Source organism: Solanum tuberosum, unplaced genomic scaffold (assembly GCF_000226075.1).
Source record: "Solanum tuberosum cultivar DM 1-3 516 R44 unplaced genomic scaffold, SolTub_3.0 scf00039, whole genome shotgun sequence".
Lineage (NCBI taxonomy): Eukaryota > Viridiplantae > Streptophyta > Magnoliopsida > Solanales > Solanaceae > Solanum > Solanum tuberosum.
In genome coordinates this window covers 561,667-585,748 of record NW_006238968.1, presented here as the reverse complement: position 1 = coordinate 585,748, position 24,082 = coordinate 561,667, and the positions used below count along the sequence as shown (strand labels likewise).

The 24,082-nt window shown below is 30.3% G+C and overlaps 2 protein-coding genes and 1 pseudogene across 2 annotated transcripts; all 3 read left to right on the top strand.

Moving 5' to 3' along the window:
- The first annotated feature begins 4,850 nt into the window (after window positions 1-4,850).
- On the top strand, window positions 4,851-7,647 carry LOC102583589 (omega-hydroxypalmitate O-feruloyl transferase-like). Its single transcript, XM_015306908.1, has 2 exons — window positions 4,851-5,174; window positions 6,523-7,647. The coding sequence occupies exons 1-2, from the start codon at window positions 4,872-4,874 to the stop codon at window positions 7,507-7,509; spliced, it is 1,290 nt and encodes a 429-aa protein (XP_015162394.1). The 5' UTR covers window positions 4,851-4,871; the 3' UTR covers window positions 7,510-7,647.
- A 3,858-nt stretch (window positions 7,648-11,505) lies between these two features.
- Window positions 11,506-13,796, top strand: LOC102600552 (omega-hydroxypalmitate O-feruloyl transferase-like). The gene is made up of 2 exons (XM_006343340.1): window positions 11,506-11,940; window positions 12,807-13,796. The coding sequence occupies exons 1-2, from the start codon at window positions 11,506-11,508 to the stop codon at window positions 13,794-13,796; spliced, it is 1,425 nt and encodes a 474-aa protein (XP_006343402.1).
- Window positions 13,797-16,523: 2,727 nt separating this feature from the next.
- Window positions 16,524-19,465, top strand: LOC102600222 (shikimate O-hydroxycinnamoyltransferase-like; annotated as a pseudogene).
- Window positions 19,466-24,082: the final 4,617 nt, after the last annotated feature.

Here is a 24,082-nt window from a genome sequence, read left to right as displayed (position 1 = left end):
ATATATACATATATATATATATATATATATTCTATATTATTTTAAAAGGGAGTTTATGCCCAAGTTCTACTATATAATAAATATAATATATAATATTCAAGAAACTTCCTTTTAAAAGTCCCACAACTTGAATATTATGTATTATATTTGGGCCTAAACTCTCTTTTATAATATAGTAGAAAAATATTATTTTTTTCTTTTTAACAAACATTTTTTCATAATAAAAATATTTTTAACCTAACATTAATTTTCTTATATATAAGAGCACAGTAATCCATCACTAATTATTATTTAGATAACGATAAAATATTTTTAGATAAAATAATAAATGTTCTTATTTCTTAATATTTTTCGAATTGAAGAAGGATAAACATTTATTAATATAATCCTTATTTAAAAATGAAGATACAATAATCAAAATGCATGCCATGAAACACGAAAATTTATCAAATGTTTCAAATCACAAAATTGATTTAAAATGTCATCGAAGGAGTTATTGTTAACCCTTCTATTCGAAGATAATAAAAGGTTCAAATGTGGGGTGGTGATGTTTGATGAATCTTTTCTTTGTTTGAGTAATTTATCGCTTGTTTTCATTTAATTACATGATTTTGAGCTTATGGATGATGTCTTATGCTTTGTTGTTACATGTTTGCCAAATCCATAACAAATGTAAATTGCCCTTGAACAATTGAACTTATGTATAGTAATGTATAAGTAATTTAGAAATTGTAGCCATTTCTGGGTAAAACTTGTGGATATTATGATATAAACATATAAACTTAATGGTCATAGCATGTTCTAACGGTCCAAATAAAAGAATGTCAATTTTATATATATGTAGGACTTGTACCTATATGTCAGTTTTCCATAACGAGAAAAATACATTATAAGCTCAATTGTCATGCAAGATCCATGTTCAAAGATATTATAATCTCTAAAATTTTCTATAATTTTAAAAAAAATTACAAAAATTCCCTCTTGTATACATCCCTATCCTCTCTCGAATACATTTCTCCCCCCTCTCAGATACATCTCTATCCCCCTCTCGGATACATCCCTCCCATTAAGTAATGTATCATTCACAATCCGTGAGCTATGTATCCGCATGTTTCTTGATGTATCTGAGATCCTATAAATTTAAGGGATTTTTGTAATTTGAAAAATAATAGGTATGGGATATAATTAGCTCTTAACACTATGAAATTCTAAAAAAGGGTCTTATTTTTATGGCCTAATACATGTACACTATTCTTTCAATTCGATCACAATCCAAAAATGTCGATGATTTATAAGAATGACTTTGAAATTTGTAATTGCTTTTAAACTTTTGACCTCTACTTGTCGATCCATTAGAAAACCTTAAAGGTCAAAAATCAAAAGTTCTGTCTATGGGTTAAAACTCGTTAAACTTAAAAGTTTTAACGATGAAGCAAACGGGTCAAAATTAAGTTCAAGACCAAGGAGGGATGTATGTCATTTGTTATATGTTCCAAACACATTAATGTTTTCTTTCTGAACAAATATATTTTTATGAAAAAATAAAATATCTCGTAGAAGTCTTTGTTAAGAATTTTTAAGTTACACTATGATTATTTAACGATCCTTTCATGCATTATGTTAGGTATGAAGGAAAATTAAATTTAACTTCAAAAGGGACATTCGTTGATGAATAAATGAAAATTTTACCTTGTCAATGTTTGATAATGTCATTTTTCTACCTACTTTCACACATGAAGGATCCACATATATAAATCAATTATCCAACCATTTCAGTGACTCTATAGGTTATCTTTCAAGTGTGCGACTAAATCAATTAATGATACGTAGTTAAATTTTAGAAAATTCATTTCTGACAAATAATGCAACTTTGTGGCTGAAAAGTAAAAAAATAATGTTGAAATAGTTTTGAAGATTCAATAATTTTATTATTACTTCAGTCTGAATTAATTATAAGTTACTTCGATTGAATTTTTTTTACTAAATATATACAAATAATAAATTTCGAACACAATAAATTAAATAAATTATAATAAGAAAATTGTATCAATTCATAAAATTCAAATCATGAATCTGTTTCTGAAACGACCCCGAAGGTGAAAAGAGATGAGACTTTTTTCTTCACAATATTGGACTGATGTTAAGATGACATATGTCACATAAGAAACTTACATTGTTAATTGTTAGTTGTTGAGACTTCTAATCTCATTATTAATAATAATTATAAAACGTAACTGTTTCCATTTTGAAAATGAATTAATTATGAAGACTTTTAATTAATTCAGCTGATACGCTGCTATCAAACATCATATTTTCCGTCTCAAATTAATTGTCATGTTTTGGTGTAGATATTAAAATTTTGTAGGACTCTACAAGACGTGTTCAATTTTAGTTGAGACTCTAGAAGGTGTGTTCAATTCCAATTAGAATTCTTGAAGGCTATTCAACCCTAAACCCTAGTTTATGCATATATAAACCAATTTGTTTGCAACATATTTTAAAGTGACAGAAAATAAATTACAATCACAAATAAAATATGAAGAAACATAATTTTATTCATCAAGATTGCGGGTACAATTATGTCGATCCCTTGATTATCCTCTCATAAGATTTATTCATGATTCGATGGCTGTTAGTGGCGTATTTCTAGAATTAGGATGATTTAGATTTGACCTCTATAGGAATATTTCCATGAATTTGTGGAATATTCGATATCTTGATCTTTAAAAATACCCAAGAGTTTATGAGATATTTTGAGATGCCTTTTAAGGGAATTTGGTACCCTTTATATATGCATAAACTAGGGTTTAGGGTTGAGTAGCCTCCAAGAATTCTAATTGAAACTAAACACACCTTCTACAGTCCCAATTCGAATTGAACACGTCTTGTAGAGTCCGCAAAATTTCAATGTTTACAAATGCTCCATGCTTCAAGGCTTGTCGGACTGTAGACACGATGAAACTCAAAGACAGGCTTGAAGTACTCATTCTTCCACCTTTGTAGCTTCATATTTTCAAATTTGATATAAGAGAGAAGAGATGAAGGGCAGATTTGGTCCCACTGGGCGTGTCATCTCGAATATTTTGCAAATTCATGGAATATTTATATAGAGGTCAAATCTAAATATGAAGTATTGAAAGCTACAACTATTCTCATATTATTTTGATAAAAATATTATAAAATACTATTAAAGCTAAGATTAGATAGTTTAATTCTTAAAATGCGAAACATGATAACTAATATGAATCAGAAAGTGTACTTAATTAATTTCTCAGCCCTTTGTATAAATTATATATCGACAATACTAAATGTTATAATTGGTATCTGACTATTCATGTAATGATATGTTTAAGAGTACAAATTTTAAAAGTCTTATAATGGTACGATATATTTATAACTATTTGTGTAATGATATGTTTAAGAGTACAAATTTTTAAAGTCTTATAGTGGTATGATATATTTATAATTACAAATTTAAAAATACTTTCTTTCCTTTTTAAGCTCCATGTTATTTTAAATTAAAATTATAAAAGTACTATATCTGCAATGTCCCACCTTCATTGCCTATTAGTTGAACTATAAAAAGTACTACTAATGTACTATATTTGCTATGGAAAAAACTCTATTATGTGGGGGAGGAGGAGGGGGGGGGGGTGGGGGGGGGGGGGGGGGGGGGGGGGGGGGGGGGGTGAAAATGAGTGCAATATATATTATCACTATCAATGTATATACATTACTTTTAATTGAACCAAATGTCTATATTAAAATTAGTGAAAGTGAATGATGTAGCTTATACATTTAAGGGCTAGAAACATTCAAGGGCTACACTAGTCTATTTTTCCTTGTTTTGGAGCAACTGTTAATGAAAATTAGGATCTTTCTGAGCCAAAAACGTAATTTAAAAAAACACTGTTTAATAAAAAACATAACGAATTAAAAAATTGACCTATATCAACTAGTTCAAACATATTTTTGGCATTGTCCCTTTTATCAAATATATTTTGATCACTTGTTCAAGATAAATTCCCAATTCCTAACCACCTCTTGGACCAATTCATAATAATACCTTGTTCTCACCAATCCTAATTAATTATATATTAAAACCACCCAACACTGAACCTTATAGATATGGATTAATTTTTAAAAACTAAAGAAATATTTACACTTGATATGTTGTTTGTTATTTATTATTTTGATATATTGTTATTTATTTTGATATGTTGTTTGTTATTCATTTTTATCATCAATATACTTAAACTTGTAACTATAATACAATTATCTACTTTATTTGTCATGTTGTCACACTTTTTATGAATGATGATTATCCCACTCAATTACATGTATTAATTTGAAATAATCAGGATAAAATTACAATAGATATTTTCAATAAATTCAATAATTTACTAAGACTTTATATATATATTTTTAAAAATCGTTAAATATGTATATATATTTAACTGTACAGCCATGCAACATTGAGAAGTAACTCATTTGGTGAGCTTCCTAGTTTTTATAGTTGAGATAAAGGGTTCAAACCCCATCAGTAATATAGTTTCTCTTTCTATTACCTCTCTTACCGGCCACCCATAAAAAAATATTTTTATTTACATATTTATTATAAATTTAAAATTCATAAATTTCAGAGTCTAACTTCATTTCTGGATTTACAATATGTGCATGTCTTGATTTTTGAATTATTAATTAGACTTTTTATGATTGGTTACTTGTAATCGTCTAAACTTTTAAATTATCGTATATATGATGATATAAAAATTCTTTTACTCTATAAATACAACTCTCTCATCCATCAATCCATCACTCAAATATATCATAACCTTTTACACCTCTTACCTCCATTGGAGGTCAGAGTAATGTTCTGCTATCTAAATCCCATTATAGTTTCGGAGAAAATTAATATAAATTTTGAATTTAACTCAATCGTAAAAATACTCAAAACATCTTTGGCTGAAACATTAGTTTCTTACTATGCATTTTCTGGAGAAATAGTTGAAAATTCAGCGGGAGAACCGGAGCTTCTTTGCAATAATGGTGGTGTTTCTTTTATTGAAGCTTTTGGTGATGTTGAGCTTAAAGAGATTAATTTTTATAATCCAGATGAAAGTATTGAGGGAAAATTTGTTCCTAAAAAGAAGCATGGTGTTCTTGCTATTCAGGTAAAATATGTCCTTATTTATTCCATGCATGTGACAATTAAGATAACGACAACAACATATCCAGTAATCATTTTAGTCTTATTTATAAATAGCGTCTGAAAAGGATGAGGTGTAATACGGAGAGTCGTAGACCTTAACCCTATTTGTGTGAGGTGCTAAAGAGGCTAGTAATCTCTGATACAATTCGGGTTATGGATTTGGCAAAACTAAGTAATTGATCATGACTTTGATTTAAATTTTGTATTTGTCTTGAAAAATCTATTTAATGTATAAATTATTGAGTTAGAATCTAGCAACTTAAAAGTACTAAAATCTTACATCTATAAACGTCAAATCATGAACTTACCACTTCATATAAGGGGTCTGATTCTTTTCAAGAGCCAAACACACAAAAAAAATTTTATAATAAGTGATGATGAGATTCGAACTCATATGATTACTTTGTCTACTTTAATACCACTTAAAGTGCGTGACTATCTTCATCATCGAATAACATAAGCTAAGTTGTTACTCCCTCCGGTCATTTTCACTTGTCCAGTTTGGACTTTGTATACCCTAAGAAACAATAATCAACATTAATTCATATTAATTGGTGTTTAGTCATCGATCTTGAGAAATGATTTGATGTTGAGAGTAAAATAGGAAGAAAATAAGTTTATTTTTTTTATATGTTAAAGTGACAAGTAAAAATGATTTTTGTTTTAAAATAGTGGACAAATAAAAATGAATGGAAGGAGTATATATTAAACATATTTTTATTTAGGCATAATACATAAATATACCCTTTAATTTGGTCTTTACTCACATTTATGCCCTCCAACTTTAGGCGTGCACAAGTAGACAGTTAAACTTGTATAAAGTTGAACAAATAGACACACACATCCTGTGTGGCATCCTACATGACAATTTTCATCCTACGTGGTGTCCTACGTGTATAATGTCACTTAGGACTCACGTGTCTACTTGCTCAATTTTATACAAATTAAAGTGTCGTATGCATACCCAAACATGGAGGGTATAAATTTGAAACAGAGCCAAATTAAAGAATTTATTTATGTATTATGCCTTTTATTTACTTAAAAACTAATCATGTTTTCAACAAAAATATTCAGTCTTGATTGCTGAGAAAATGATTACAAAGTTTTAAAAACAAATGAAGTTTTTGAAATTTGTGATACTAAATATATAAAAGACGATATATTTTTTAAACAGACAAAAAGAAAATTGAGATTAAGGAAGTGTAACTCTTCTAATTGAGCAATAAAAGTAGACAACCCTCATAACCTAACTTTGTCCTCTTGTTTTATTTATTTAATTCCTTGAAATTATACCCAAATTTATATTGCAGGTTACACAACTCAAATGTGGAGGAATAATTTTGGGTTGCACATTTGATCATAGAGTTGCTGATGCATACTCAGCCAACTTGTTTCTTGTGTCATGGTCTGAATTAGCTCAATGCAAGCCACTCTCTCAGCTCCCATCGTTTCGACGATCATCCCTTTTTCCTCGACATCCTGGTTACTACGAAGACTCGATCGATGACTTATATGTACCAATATCAACCCTACCTCCCATGAAATCCGAAATCCTTAACCCTAACGATCAAGTCATTAGTAGAATTTACTATGTCACGGGTGACAAAATTGAGCACCTTCAATCACTAGCCAATTGTCATGATCAAAAAGGCATGAAGTCCCAGAGGTCTAAACTTGAATCATTCAGTGCTTTTCTGTGGAAAACTATTGCATGTGGAATTAATAAAGAAACGTCGGGTTTCAACAATTTTAGGTTTGGTATTGTGGTTGATGGTCGAACTAGATTGATAAGTACTAATGTAGATGATTATAATCAAGATAAGTCGCTAAAAGGTTATTTTGGTAATGTTCTCTCCATCCCATTTGGAGAGAAAAAAGTTGAGGATCTAAAAGAGAAGTCGTTGAATTGGGTGGCAAATGTAGTCCATGAATTTCTTGATATTGCGAAAACACAAGAACATTTTCTTGGATTGATAGATTGGGTTGAGGCGCATCGTCCTGAACCATCCATGGCAAAAATATATGCCATGAATGGTGATGGACCCGCGGTGGTAGTGTCATCGGGGCAACATTTTCCTGCAAAAAAGATTAATTTCGGATGGGGTCAGCCAGTCTTCTGGTCGTATCATTTTCCGTGGGCCGGAAAAGCGGGATATGTGATGCCAATGCCAAGCCCTAAAGGAAATGGAGATTGGATTGTGTATATGCATCTCTTGAAATGGCAAATGGAACTTATTGAGGCTTCTCCATCCAACGTGTTCGAACCCGTGACTGCAAATTATCTCAATTTGATTTGACTATAGTCTGTTTTTAGTCATTGAGTCACATCCATCCATCCTATATAAGTAGTTTTAACGTTTTTTTTCTTGTTTTATTTATCATCCTGTGAATATTTATAATTTGGACATGTATGTAACATATGTATAGTTTTTCATTTTCTTGTTCTCTTCGTCATGTAATAATGGTTTGATTTGAAATTTAAAAACAAAAAACCTTCGTGCATTATTGACTACATACAAGTAGGATGGAGCTATAGTTCTGCTTACTGTTCGTTAATATAATTAGTTTTAACTAAAACCGTGTATTGTATTTTTTTTAAAATCTATATAATACATATAAATAATTTATTGATAACTCATTCTTCTAGCTTTTTTTTCTTTAATTAAATATAAATTCAAAAATCCTAATTCTACATGGGGAAAATAAATTAAAACAGGGTCAACATGAAGTAAATATTGTTTAACAGTCTTAGATTATTATATCTCATATTAAAAAGGAGGTTAACTTCTACAACTTGCCGATATTAAAATTGTTTTACGTCGTCAAGTTGAATCGACCTACAATAAGAAACTTAGAAATTCTCCAGATATAATAACTTGAAAATAATTAATTATTAGTAATTATACTATGTCTGGTTATAGGAGAGCAGAGAGAGGTAGAGACAGGTCAAAAAAGTATTGATCAGGAGATGTGATTAGATAGGATATGGTGTAATTTTATATTACCAAGAACATAATTTTAGATAGGAAGGAGTAGATGTCATGTATTAGGATAGAAGGTTACGTTAATTAGTTGTCTTGTCTTGCAAAGGTATAGGCTTATTAGTGCATGTCGTAGTACTAGTTGTACCCTTATAGTTCTTGTCATATGTTGTTTATCGTATTTCGCAGGGGTGGAGCTACCTCTGTCCGAGGAGTGTCAAGAGACGCCCCTTTTCCGAAAAATTTCATCGTATACAGAGGTCAAATTTTGGTTTAATATATATATATATATATATATATATATATATATATATTTGCAATGGGGAGGTGCAAGGTGGGTTGAGCTTAACCCGTAAATTTTTTAACCTGCCCCGCTCCGCCCACATAACAATCTGTTTCATTTCAACCCGCTTCACTCCATCCCGCATAGACCCGCCCCCACATGATTTTTTTCAATCGTTTTCTTTTTTAATCAAGTTTGATACTAAAAATAAAATTTTAAAAAATAAATTCATTTTCTCATTAAATTGTATTAATTTAATAGATAATGACTTGCAATTTAATTTCTTAAAGGTTAATTATATTGGAAAGCATATAAAAACCCGTATTAATTTTAATTGTACCATTTTCATTTACATTCTTGGATATTTTAACAACTTTGAGCTATAGCAATGGCCATTACGAAATGATCACACGATTTTTGTCAGAAAGTAAAATAAAATCAAATTCATAAAACTCAATATTTCAAAACTCTTTTTAAATTAGAAAGCATACATTCCATTTTTTTAGTATAATAAAAGACAAGAAATCGATCAGTATTACTCTTATTTGAAAATGCCTTTTTAGAAATTGATAGAACTATTAACACTGAAATATGTTATCATATAAATATAAATTTAAGAAACTTTCAATTAATAATAGTTTGAATTTATTTTTTAATGTCATGAGATTTGTGTATTTTTATTCGTCATGAGATTTGTGTATTTTTATTCGTAAAAGATATTCTATCACTCTTATGATATTTGATAAGTAAGCAATAAAATAATATCACAAAACTATTTATGTATAGCAAAACACTATTAGACAAGGAGCGGGGGTTCAGGGTGGCAGGGTGGATGAATAAAGAGGAGACAACGAACTTGGAGTGTTTACTTATGAAACTTATTTTTTTCTATTTTTATAATGAAAGTAATTTTCTTATTCTTAAATAAATTTGTTATTTTAGAAAAAGCATTTTTCAAAATATATTTGATTAAAATCTTCCTTAGTATTAAACACACCCAAAGGTTCTAAAGAATAGTTTTAGACAATTTCTTGAGTTTAATTAGCAAAACCACTTCCATCTTTATAATAATTTCAGATAAATAAAATTGTTATATAATGCATGAAGAGCGATGGATATATATATATATTAAAAAAATATGTCACTATAAGAAGAAAATACTTGTGAATTTCATTATTAAATTTGTTGACTAAATGCTTTAATTAACAAATATAAAGATCCATTGAAGCCATTGGTTGTAGTGGATTCCATTAAAGAAATTAATTGGGTAAAAACTTATCTTTAATTTGTTTGGAATCTAAATCTATATAGATAATATAATAAGTAAAACTAATGTGATTTCTTTAAATTATTATTATACATTTACAAAAACAGTTTCATAATTTTTACTTTTCAAAAAATGGGACTCCAATAAAGCTATATGTCATTTCATTTTTCCATTTTGGAAATATATTTCTTTTTCATTAGTTGGTATATTTCTCAATCGTTTAGATGGAAATGTTGGTCCCATGAAGAAAACAAGAAGAGAAGAACATTTATAGGGAAACAAACAACCAAAAAAGGATTTTTAATTGCATAGATCATCGTTGATATTAATGGGTTGATGATTATTTGCCAAATAATACTTCGTCCATTCATTTTTATTTGTCACTATTTGACTTGACACACTTATTAAGAAAATAATTACTGGTATAAGTATTTTATCACATTGATCCCCTATTAATTGATATGTAGTACTCATTAATAGTATTTAATGATAAGGATAAAACATGGAAAATGATAATTATCTTTTCTTGATATGTCAAAAGTGACAAGTAAAAATGAAAACCTATTTTAGAAATAAGTAACAAGTAAAAGTGAACAGAAGGAGTATTAAATTTGTTGTATCTAGCTATATTTGTGATTAATATCACTATATCGTTATGTTGCTATTATTTTTACTGAAACTTTTATGTACCGACGATATATATAGATAGATAGATGGAAATGACAAGTGCATGTAATGCTCTATACAAATATTTTGTTGCTAATGGTAAAAAAAATATAAATATTTCTTATAATAAGTCTCTCTCTCTATATATATATATTCTAAATCCTTATTTAACTTACCAATTTTATGATATTTATGTTAAGATAATTAACAACATAGACATGTAATCTCAAAAGTTCCTTTATCCACCCCTCTTAATTGAAAGAATATTTTAAGTTTTTAAAATTAGGAGCACCTATTTCGAATTTTAAATGGAGGACAAATAAAATAAATCCATTTTGAAACGTTCAACAGATATGTTTTCCTTATTTTGAAGCAACTCTTAGTAAGAAAGATATTTTAAAACTAAAAATATAATCAAGATGATACTTTTAAATATAAAAAATATAATGAATGATAAATTTGACCTATATCAACTAATTCATGAGATATTTTTAACTATTTTCCCTTTTATCAATATCATTGACTTGTTGGATTCTATTTACTTGTTCAAGATTAAATCCTAACCACCTCTTGTACCAATGCATAATAATACCTTGTTCTCACCAATTCTAATTATATATATATATATATATATATATATATAATACCACTCAACTATATTAAACCTTGTAGATATTATATGAAATATTTTTATTGAATATATTGTTGTTTGTTATTTATTTATATTATTAGTATACCTAAACTTGTTCTTATAATGCAATAATTATCCACTTTATTTTTCACTAATGTCATACTTCTTATGAATGGTTATTCCACCCAACATTGATTCAATATAGAATTTGTTTATAGACCAAAAAAAGTAAATAAGTTCAGAACTGATAGACTTTAGAATTTGACTTCGCGCGCTTATGAAGTTAATTACTATTAATATAGACTTTTTCTATGATTGGATATATACTTGTAATTTCAGAACTTTTTCTATTATATAAGTTCAGAACTCATAGACTTCTTACACTATAAATACAACTACCCCCTCCTCCTACACACCCCCCCCCCACCCCACAAATCCAAACAACAAAAAATGTGCAAAAAAGAGATGAATCCCAAAAAAGACTTCAATGTGAAAGTGATCAAGAGTGAAGTAGTAGCAGCAGTGTTGCCAATGCAAGAACATTGGCTACCATTATCTAACCTTGATTTACTCTTACCTCCATTGGAGGTCAGAGTAATGTTCTGCTATCTAAATCCCATTATAGTTTCGGAGAAAATTAATATAAATTTAGAATTTAACTCAATCGTGAAAATACTCAAAACATCTTTGGCTGAAACATTAGTTTCTTACTATGCATTTTCTGGAGAAATAGTTGAAAATTCAGCCGGAGAACCGGAGCTTCTTTGCAATAATGGTAGTGTTTCTTTTATTGAAGCTTTTGGTGATGTTGAGCTTAAAGAGATTAATTTTTATAATCCAGATGAAAGTATTGGGCGAAAATTTGTTCCTAAAAAGAAGCATGGTGTTCTTGCTATTCAGGTAAAATATGTCTTAATAATTATGTGCAAAACAATTTCTCCTCTTTTTCATGCATGTGACTTAGTGAATGTCCCATGTAACAACGATAACAACATATTCAGTAATTAGTTTAATCCTATAAATTAATTTAATATGTATAAATTATTAAGTTAGAATCTAGCAACTTAAAAGTATTAAAATATTACATTTATAAACTTCAAATCATGAACATGGAAATCTAATTCTTTTCAAGAGCCAAACATGCAAAAAATATTCTTTTTGATAATGAGTGACGATAAGACTCGAACTCATATAGTACCCTTGTCTACTTTAATATCATCTTAAAGTGTGTGACTATCTTCATCATCAAATAACATAAGCTAAGTTGTTACTCCTTTCGTTCACTTTTACTAGTCCAACTTGGACTTTACATACCCTAAGAAACAATAATCGACATTAATCAATATCAATTGATTCTTAATCTTCGATCTTACGAAATGATTTGGACATTATTAAGTAATAATTGCTCAGAGTAAAATTGGAAGAAATAAAATGATGAGTAAAGTGAATTTTCTTTTTGAAATAGTGGACAAGTAAAGTGAACGAAAGAATAGATTAAACATATTTTTATTTACTTAACTTATTATGTTTACAACAAAAATGTTTAAAAAACAAAATGAAGTTTGTCATATTGAATATATAAAAAGACAATATATTTTTAAAACAGATTAAAAAGAAATTACATATGACACGTAAATTGAGATTAAGGTAGTGTTACTCTTTTAAGCAATAAAAGTTGATAACCCTCATAACCTAACTTTGTACTCTTGTTTTGTTTATTTAATAATTTATAATTCCTTGAAATTATACCCAATTTTTTGTTGCAGGCTACACGACTCAAATGTGGAGGAATAATTGTGGGTTGCACATTTGATCATAGAGTTGCTGATGCATACTCAGCCAACTTGTTTCTTGTGTCATTGTCTGAATTAGTTCAATGCAAGTTACTCTCTCAACTCCCATCATTTCGACGATCGTCCCTTTTTCCTCGACATCCTGGTTACTACGATGACTCGATCAATGACTTATATGTACCAATATCAACCCTACCTCCCACGAAACCCGAAATTCTTAACCCTAATGATCAAGTCATTAGTAGGATTTACTATGTCACGGGAGACAAAATTGAGCACCTTCAATCACTAACCAATTGTCATGACCAAAAAAGCACGAAGTACTCCCAGAGGTCTAAACTTGAATCATTCAGTGCTTTCCTGTGGAAAACTATTGCATGTGGAATAAATAAAGAAACTTCGGGTTTCAGCAATTTTAGGTTTGGCCTTGTGGTCGATGGTCGGACTAGATTGATAAGTAATGATGTAGATGTTAATAATCAAGATAAGTCGCTAAAAGGTTACTTTGGTAATATTCTCTCCATCCCATTTGGAGAGAAAAAAGTTGAGGAGCTAAAAGAGAAGTCGTTAAATTGGGTGGCAAATGTAATCCATGAATTTCTTGATATCGCGAAAACACAAGAGCATTTTCTTGGAATGATAGATTGGGTTGAGGCGCATCGTCCTAAACCATCAATCGCAAAAATATATGCCATGAATGGTGATGGATCCGCGGTGGTAGTGTCATCACGGAAACATTTTCCTGCGAAAAAGATTAATTTCGGATGGGGTCAACCAGCCTTCTGGTCATACCATTTTCCGTGGGACGGAAAAGCGGGATATGTGATGCCAATGCCAAGCCCTAAAGGAAATGGAGATTGGATCGTGAATATGCATCTCTTGAAATGGCAAATGGAACTTATTGAGGCTTCTCCATCCCACGTGTTCGAACCCATAACGGCAAATTATCTCAACTTGATTTGACTACAGTCCATTTTTAGTCATTAAGTCACATCCATCTATCCTATATAGCTATCTAAGCAATTGTAACGTTTCTTGTTTCATTTATCATCATGGGAATATGTAAAAATGTTATTTATAATTGGGATATGTATGTAACATAGTTCTTCATTTTCTTGTTTTCTTCGTCATGTAAGGGTGGTTTATTTAATTAAAAAAAGACTGTGCCGTTATTAACTTTTTTATTTTTTTTTAACCTTGTCAAGTTAAATGGACCTACAATAAGCAACTACTCCTAGAAAGTATCGAGATATTATAGCTTGAAAATAATTAATGACTAGTAATTATATTATGTCTGTGGTTGCAGGGCTCTACCCATAGGCTAAAAAGGTATTGATGAGAGGTGATTAGACAGGACATGATGTAACTTCATATTAGCGAGGACATGATTCTAGATAGGAAAGAGTGGTGGTGACGTATTAGGATAAAAGGTAAGTAGGGGTAGAATGTTGTCTTGACTTGCGAAGGCATAGGCTTATTAGTATATGTCGTAGTACTAGTTGTACTTGTTGCCTTGTAGTTCTTGTCATGTGTTGTTTATTATATTTCGATTATCACATTATTTTGTTGTTGTTGTTATTGTTTCTTTCTTATAGACTTCACACTATTCTTCTTATTAATTGTTATGCTTTCATCACTATTTTCTTCTTTTAATTGGATTTGATGGCTTGATGCACTTGAGTGGAGAGTCTTTCGGAAATAATCTTTTTACCTCCACAAGGTAGTGGTATAGGTCAACGTACACTCTACTCTCCTCAAACCCCACTTAGTAAGATTTTCTTAAATATGTTATTATTAATGTTATTAAATAATGATATTTTAAATAAAAATTCCGAGTTCGCAATTGAATATGAACAACTTAAATTAAAGCTAACATGGCCAAAGAAGTAACACCAAAAGGATATTGTAGGTGCTATATTCCATATATATATAGAGCTAATAGTCTAATACATACAATAAATAAAAGTCATTTTTTTAGCTTACAGCCAAAATCCAAATGGTCCTAGCCAGCTCAATAATCAATAAAGGGAAATAGGACAAATATACCTGAACTATCGTAAATGGTATGTAAATACATGTCATCTTCTGTCATCCAATAACTAGAGCATATATGTCATTCACTCTAACTGAAGACTAACTAGGGACACATAGCGCAATCTTATCTGTCGATCCAATATTTAATAAATGTCGTTCGGTGGATAAGATTATGACACGTGTATGTTTGTTAGTATAAATGATATATATGTTCTAGTTTTTGGACGGCAGGGGCACCAATAATGTCCCAAAAGTATGAGAAAGTATTTACATACCATTTATAATAGTTCGGGGTATATTTATCCTTTTTTCATCAATAAATATTATTATCCTCATCCAAAAAAAAAAATTATTGACTAAACAAGCATCTTTCTTTTTTCCAATAATACTGACAAAAATAGTACTTTACTTTTCAAATTCAAAAATTCCATGCTGATGACGACATTTTTAAGTCTGACTTTAACGTTTGCTAGATTCTTTTTAGAAATAATAGTTTTAAAAAATACTCCCTCCGTCCCTATTTAGTTGTCCATTTTGACAAATCAAGAAAGGACAACAAATTTTTTCCTATTATACCCTTATTTACACTTCTTGAAAATTTCTAAAAGTGTATGTTGTTTTCCTCCAATTTATTTCACTTGAATTCAAAGAAGTAGTTGTAATTTTGAAGTGAAAAGTTGTCATAAGGGTAAAATTGTAACTTCACTGTGCTAATCATTGTTGCCTTAATCTGTGTGTCATTTCTAAAGTGGACAACTAAAAAGGGACGGAGGAAGTAATATCTCAACTATCAATTATCAACTTTATATCATTTTTTCATGAGTTGTTTGTATGTCACTATTTATGTATTAAAACACACATAATTGAGTAGATAATGATAGCTCATTTAGAAAAAGAGAATAACTGATAGTTAGTCTAGTCAACTTCGAGAGGTTAACAAGTGATATCTGAGATTTAATTAATTAATTTATAGTCATTCATCTCACAAGATTTTGGACACCATAAAGGAAGTCATTTGCCTATAGCTTCTTTCATTTTCTATCGAGAGTTCAGATTGCTCCACCTAAATAAAACGAGAAAAAGAATTTCGAATAGTTTGATAAGTTGTTTGTTATTCATTTTTATCATCAATATACTTAAACTTGTAACTATAATACAATTATCTACTTTATTTGTCATGTTGTCACACTTTTTTTATGAATGATGATTATCCCACTCAATTACATTAGTCAATGCAGAAAGGAAATTTGTACTATCAATATGTATTAATTTGATATAATCAGGATAAAATTACAATAGATATTTTCGATAAATTCAATAATTTTATTAAGACTTTATATTTATATTTAAAAAATTGTCAAATATGTATATATATTTAACGTACAAAATATTTTTTATTTACATACTAATTATAAATTTAAAATTCATATATTTCAGAATCTGACATCATTTCTGAATTTACGATATGTGCATGTCTTAATTTTTGAATTACTAAATAGATTTATTTTATGATTGGTTACTTGTAATCGTCTAAACTTTTAAATGATCATATATCTGATAATATAAAAGTTCTCTTACACTATAAATACAACTCTCTCATCCATCCATCACTCACTCTAAAGCAAACCTCCCACCCCCCCAAAAAAAAAAAAAATAACAGATGAATTCCAAAAAAAAATTCAATGTGAAAGTGAACAAGAGTGAAGTAGTAGCAGTAGTGTTGCCAATGCAAGAACATTGGCTACCATTATCTAATCTTGATTTACTCTTACCTCCATTGGAGGTCGGAGTTATGTTCTGCTATCTAAATCCCATTATAGTTTCGGAGAAAATTAATAATATAAATTTAGAATTTAACTCAATTGTAAAAATACTCAAAACATCTTTGGCTGAAATATTAGTTTCTTACTATGCATTTTCTGGAGAAATTGTTAAAAATTCAGCGGGAGAACCGGAGCTTCTTTGCAATAATGGTGGTGTTTCTTTTATTGAAGCTTTTGGTGATGTTGAGCTTAAAGAGATTAATTTTTATAATCCAGATGAAAGTATTGAGGGAAAATTTGTTCCTAAAAAGAAGCATGGTGTTCTTGCTATTCAGGTAAAATATGTCCTTATTTATTCCATGCATGTGACAATTAAGATAACGACAACAACATATCCAGTAATCATTTTAGTCTTATTTATAAATAGCGTTTGAAAAGGATGAGGTGTAATACGTAGAGTCGTAGACCTTAACCCTATTTGTGTGAGGTGCTAAAGAGGCTAGTTATCTCTGATACAATTCGGGTTATGGATTTGGCAAAACTAAGTAATTGATCATGACTTTGATTTAAATTTTGTATTTGTCTTGAAAAATCTATTTAATGTATAAATTATTGAGTTAGAATCTAGCAACTTAAAAGTACTAAAATCTTACATCTATAATCGTCAAATCATGAACTTACCACTTCATATAAGGGGTCTGATTCTTTTCAAGAGCCAAAGACGCAAAAAAAAAAAAAATTATAATAAGTGATGATGAGATTCGAACTCATATAATTACTTTGTCTACTTTAATACCACTTAAAGTGTGTGACTATCTTCATCATCAACTAACATAAGCTAAGTTGTTACTCCCCCCGGTCACTTTCACTTGTCCAGTAATCGACATTAATTCATATTAATTGGTGTTTAGTCATCGGTCTTGAGAAATGATTTGATGTTGAGAGTAAAATAGGAAGAAAATAAATTTATTTTTTTTATATGTTAAAAGTGACAAGTAAAAGTGATTTTTGTTTTAAAATAGTGGACAAATAAAAATGAATGGAAGAAGTATATATTAAACATATTTTTATTTAGGCATAATACATAAATATGCCCTTTAATTTGGTCTTAGCTCACATTTATGCCCTCCAACTTTAGGCGTGCACAAGTAGACATTTAAACTTGTATAAAGTTGAACAAATAGACACACACGTCCTATGTGGCATCCTACATGACAATTTTCATCCTACGTGGTGTCCTATGTGTATTATGTCACTTGGGACTCACATATCTACTTGCTCAATTTTATACAAATTAAAGTGTTGTATGCATACCCAAAGATGGAGGGTATAAATTTGAAACAAAACCAAATTAAAGGATTTATTTATGTATTATGCCTTTTATTTACTTAAAAACTAATCATGTTTTCAACAAAAATATTCAGTCTTGATTGTTGAGAAAATGATTACAAAGTTTTAAAAACAAATGAAGTTTTTGAAATTTGTGATACTAAATATATAAAAAGACGATATATTTTTTAAACAGGCAAAAAAAGAAAGACGATATATTTTTTAAACAGACAAAAAGAGAATTGAGATTAAGGAAGTGTAACTCTTTTAATTGAGCAATAAAAGAAGACAACCCTCATAACCTAACTTTGTCCTCTTGTTTTATTTATTTAATTCCTTGAAATTATACCCAAATTTATATTGCAGGTTACACAACTCAAATGTGGAGGAATAATTTTGGGTTGCACATTTGATCATAGAGTTGCTGATGCATACTCAGCCAACTTGTTTCTTGTGTCATGGTCTGAATTAGCTCAATGCAAGCCACTCTCTCAGCTCCCATCGTTTCGACGATTGTCCCTTTTTCCTCGACATCCTGGTTACTACGATGACTCGATCGATGACTTATATGTACCAATATCAACCCTACCTCCCACGAAACCCGAAATCCTTAACCCTAACGATCAAGTCATTAGTAGAATTTACTATGTCACTGGTGACAAAATTGAGCACCTTCAATCACTAGCAAATTGTCATGATAAAAAAGGCATGAAGTCGCAGAGGTCTAAACTTGAATCATTCAGTGCTTTTCTGTGGAAAACTATTGCATGTGGAATTGATAGAGAAACGTCGGGTTTCAACAATTTTAGGTTTGGTATTGTGGTCGATGGTCGAACTAGATTGATAAGTACTAATGTAGATGATAATAATCAAGATAAGTCGCTAAAAGGTTATTTTTGGTAAATGTTCTCTCCATCCCATTTGGAGAGAGAAAAGTTGAGGATCTAAAAGAGAAGTCGTTGAATTGGGTGGCAAATGTAGTCCATGAATTTCTTGATATCGCGAAAAACACAAGAGCATTTTCTTGGATTGATAGATTGGGTTGAGGCGCATCGTCATGAACCATCCATGGCAAAAATATATGCCATGAATGGTGATGGACCCGCGGTGGTAGTGTCATCGGGGCAACATTTTCCTGCGAAAGAGATTAATTTCGGATGGGGTCAGCCAGCCTTCTGGTCGTATCATTTTCCGTGGGACGGAAAAGCGGGATATGTGATGCCAATGCCAAGCCCTAAAGGAAATGGAGATTGGATTGTGTATATGCATCTCTTGAAATGGCAAATGGAACTTATTGAGGCTTCTCCATCCCACGTGTTCGAACCCGTGACTGCAAATTATCTCAATTTGATTTGACTATAGTCTGTTTTTAGTCATTGAGTCACATCCATCCATCCTATCTAAGTAATTTTAGCGCTTTTTTTCTTGTTTTATTTATCGTCCTGTGAATATGCAAAAATGTTATTTATAATTTGGACATGTATGTAACATATGTATAGTTCTTCATTTTCTTGTTCTCTTCGTCATGTAACAGTGGTTTGATTTGAAATTTAAAAACAAAAAACCTTCGTGCATTATTGACTACATACAAGTAGGATGGAGCTATAGTTCTGCTTACTGTTCGATAATATCATTAGCTTTGATTAAAACTGTGTATTGTATTTTTTTTTAAATCTATATAATACATATAAATAATTTATTGATAACTCATTCTTCCAGCTTCTTTTTCTCTAATTAAATATAAATTCAAAAATCCTAATTCTACCTGGGGAAAGTAAATTAAAACAGGGTCAACTTGAAGTCAATATTGTTTAACAGTCTTAGATTATTATTTCTCATATTAAAAAGGAGGTTAACTTCTACAACCTGCCGTTATTAAAATTGTTTTACCTCGTCAAGTTAAATCGACCTACAATAAGAAACTTAGAAAGTCTCCAGATATAATAACTTGAAAATAATTAATTATTAGTAATTATACTATATCTGGTTATAGGGGCGCGGAGAGAGGTAGAGATAGGTCAAAAAAGTGTTGATTAGGAGATGTGATTAGATGGGGCATGGTGTAATTTTATATTACCAAGAACATAATTTTAGATAGGAAGGAGTAAATGTCGTGTATTAGGGTAGAAGGTTACGTTAATTAGTTGTCTTGTCTTGCAAAGGTATAGGCTTATTAGTGCATGTCGTAGTACTAGTTGTACCCTTATAGTTCTTGTCATATGTTGTTTATCGTATTTCACAAGGGTGGAGCTACCTCTGTCCGAGGAGTGTCAAGAGACGCCCCTTTCCAAAAAAATTCATCGTATACAGAGGTCAAATTTTGGTTTTATATATATATATATTATTATTATTATTATTTGCAATGGAGAGGTGCGAGGTGGGTTGAGTCAACCCGCTTCACTCCACCCCGCATAGACCCACCCCACATGATTTTTTTCAATCTTTTTCTTTTTTTAATTAAGTTTGATATTAAAAATAAAATTTTAAAAAATAAATTCATTTTCTCATTAAATTGTATTAATTTAATAGATAATGACTTAAAATTTAATTTCTTAGAGGTCAATTATATTGGAAAGCATATAAGAGACCGTATTAATTTTAATTGTACCATTTTCAGTTACATTCTTGGATATTTTAACAACTTTGAGCAATAGCAATGGCCATTACGAAATGATCACACAATTTTTGTCAGAAAGTAAAATAAAATCAAATTCATAAAACTCAATATTTCACAACTCTTTTTAAATTAGAAAGCATTGATTCCATTTTTTTAATATAATAAAAGAGAAGAAATCGATCAGTATTACTCTTATTTGAAAATGCCTTTTTAGAAATTTATTCAACTATTAACACTGAATTATGCTATCATAGATATATAAATTTAAGGAAACTTTCAATTAATATTCGTTTGAATTTTTTTTAATGTATTTGTCATGAGATTTGTGTATTTTTATTCGTAAAAGATATTCTATCACTCTTATAATATTTGATAAGTAAGCAATAAAATAATATCACAAAACTATTTATGTATAGCAAAACACTATTAGACAAGGAGCGGGGGTTCAGGGTGGCAGGGTGGATGAATAAAGAGGAGACAACGAACTTGGAGTGTTTACTTATGAAACTTATTTTTTTCTATTTTTATAATGAAATTAATTTTCTTATTCTTAAATAAATTTGTTATTTTAGAAAAAGTATTTTTCAAAATATATTTGATTAAAATCTACCTTAGTATTAAACACACCCAAGGGTTCTAAAGAATAGTTTTATACAATTTCTTGAGTTTAATTAGCAAAACCACTTCCATCTTTATAATAATTTCAGATAAATAAAATTGTTATATGATGCATGAAGAACGATGGATATATATATATTTTTTTAAAATATGTCACTATAAGAAGAAAATACTTGTGAATTCCATTATTAAATTTGTTGACTAAATGCTTTAATTAACAAATATAAAGACATTGAAGCCATTGGTTGTAGTGGATTCCATTAAAGAAATTAATTGGGTAAAAACTTATCTTTAATTTGTTTGGAATCTAAATCTATATAGATAATGTAATAAGTAAAACTAATGTGATTCTTTAAATTATTATTATACATTTACAAAAACCATTTCATAATTTTGACTTTTCAAAAAATGGGACTCCAATAAAGCTATATGTCATTTCATTTTCCTATTTTGGAAATATATTTCTTTTTCATTAGTTGGTATATTTCTCAATCGTTTAGATGGAAATGCTGGTCCCATTAAGAAAAAAAAGAAGAGAAGAACATTTATAGGGGGAAAAAAACAACCAAAAGAGGATTTTTAATTGCATAGATCTTTGATATTAATAGGTTGATGGATATTGGTCAAATAATATTTCATCCGTTCATTTTTACTTCTCATTGATTTTGTCACGATCCAGACCATCGTGATTGACACCAACACTAACACTTTGGTAGGAGAACCACTACTGCAACTAATCCAAAACTAAGGCCATTTAATTAAACGAAAGCAGGAAAATACTAAGAAAAAGAATAGGGAGTTCCCATAAACTCCAAAAAACGTCTAACAAGAAATAAACTAACATGCGGAATAATAACCTAGAATCTAAAAGTCAATGTACCAAACCATCTAACAATAAACCAAGTCTAACAAGAAGGGATGCAACCTCAATCTAATGAACTAATCAACTTACTAAACAAATGTCTAAGTCCGAAAATAGTGGACATAGACGAAAGAGAATCCCATGGCAACCCGGAAGAATTGGCTCACCCTTGAATTCAAAGCGACGATCACTGATCTTCTAAGCGAGGTCTATCAATAGTCGCTTGAAGATGCCCTGTACTCAACAAAAATAAGAGCAAGTGTAGAATCAGTACACAACCACAGTGTACTGGTAGGATCACGCGGCTATCCCACTAAGTGCAACATAAACAAGTGAAGACAACAATATAATCACATGCATATATATATTGAACATATACAACATTATCAACAATACGAACAACGAACAACTTTACATTTTATATCACATCATTGGTCCTCTCATGGAACCCAAACCCAAACTGTTAGCATACCGGAATGCGGTACCCTATCCAATAATTATGTCGAAACGTGAAAATCGATCCCATAGTTATGCCGGAACATGACAATCGATCCAAGTTAGTTATGCCGGAACGTGGCAACCGATCCATTCAACATACCACAATCACAATCACAAGTACATCTTAAAGATCATACATTTACGTCATGATTTCATGGCAATCATCATTCATCTATCTCATTTACAACAAGTGTGATCAACATTGCAACATTCACATACATACAAGTATCATAATGAATCAAGAACAAGCATATATCACACAATCATAGAATCACAACCATCACCTACCTCGAAACAAGCTTGAAACCCTAAGAAACTTGATCCTTCCTTTTCCGAATTCGTTCCTCTTGTTCTTGGTGTACAAACAATCATAATAACACGGGAATCAATAAACAATCACTAATTACCCGGATTACTAACAAATCTAACAACCCTGGATCATACCCATGATCCCAATTATCCAAGTTAGGGTTGTTTCCACCATAGAATCTACAAAACAAAAAACCTTCCCCATCAATATTCACCCATTCTATTACGTTCTAAGGATCGAATAACGGATTCGGGGAGTGAAAAGCCTACCTTTAGCCTCAAGAATGGTGAAAAACGAGTAGGAGTCGCCAGGGGTTTGTTCTTTAGCTCTAAAAATTGAAAAGTGCCAAATAAGATCGTTTAGGAGTTTATTAACAACCTTAAGTCGTGTCGAACCTGCCACAGCGGCCCTCACCCCGCTGTAGCGGTCTCGCCAGAGCGACTAGAATCCCGCCAAGGCGGGTTGCACGGAACCAGTGAGCTATTTCAAAAATTTCAAGACACCCATTTCACAACACACCTCTAACCAACAACGCTCAGAAAATACCCTTTACACTAAGATCGATTCCGGGAATTTCACTCACTCGAATTCAATTATGTAAAAGTCGTACGGGTTCTTTAACGAGTTATCTATCTACTCATGCAATCAAAATCATAATTAACTCACTCGATTGTTACCAGATTTCCCTACACCTTAATAGCTCCGATTTCATCCAAATCTGGACTAGGTTGGAAAAATCTAAATACTACGAAAAAGTTTTTCGTCCCCAAATTTTCCCCCGTTGGCTTTTCTATAACGACGAGAACGGGTCGTTACAGATTTGACACACTCATTTAGAAAATAATAGACACATGTAATAGCAAAAGTTCCTTTATCCACATCTCTTAATTGAAAGAATATTTTAAGTTTTTAAAATTAGGAGCACCTATTTCGAATTTTAAATAGAGGGATAAATAAAATTAATCCATTTTGAAACATTCAAGGGATACGTTTTCCTTATTTTGGAGCAACTCTTAGAGAGAGATATTTTTAAACTAAAAACATACTCCCTCCGTCCCTATTTAGTTGTCCATATTTCCTTTTTTAGTTGTCCCTATTTAGTTGTCCATTATGACAAATCAAGAAAGGACAACAAATTTTTTCCTATTATACCCTTATTTACACTTCTTGAAAATTTCTAAAAGTGTATACTGTTTCCCTCCAATTTATTTCATTTGA

Coding starts and splice junctions, on each gene's coding strand:
- LOC102583589 (XM_015306908.1), top strand. CDS start 4,872: ATGTTCTGCTATCTAAATCCCATTATAGTTTCGGAGAAAATTAATATA. Junction 5,175..6,522: donor ATGGTGTTCTTGCTATTCAG/GTAAAATATGTC, acceptor TTTATATTGCAG/GTTACACAACTCAAATGTGG.
- LOC102600552 (XM_006343340.1), top strand. CDS start 11,506: ATGAATCCCAAAAAAGACTTCAATGTGAAAGTGATCAAGAGTGAAGTA. Junction 11,941..12,806: donor ATGGTGTTCTTGCTATTCAG/GTAAAATATGTC, acceptor TTTTTGTTGCAG/GCTACACGACTCAAATGTGG.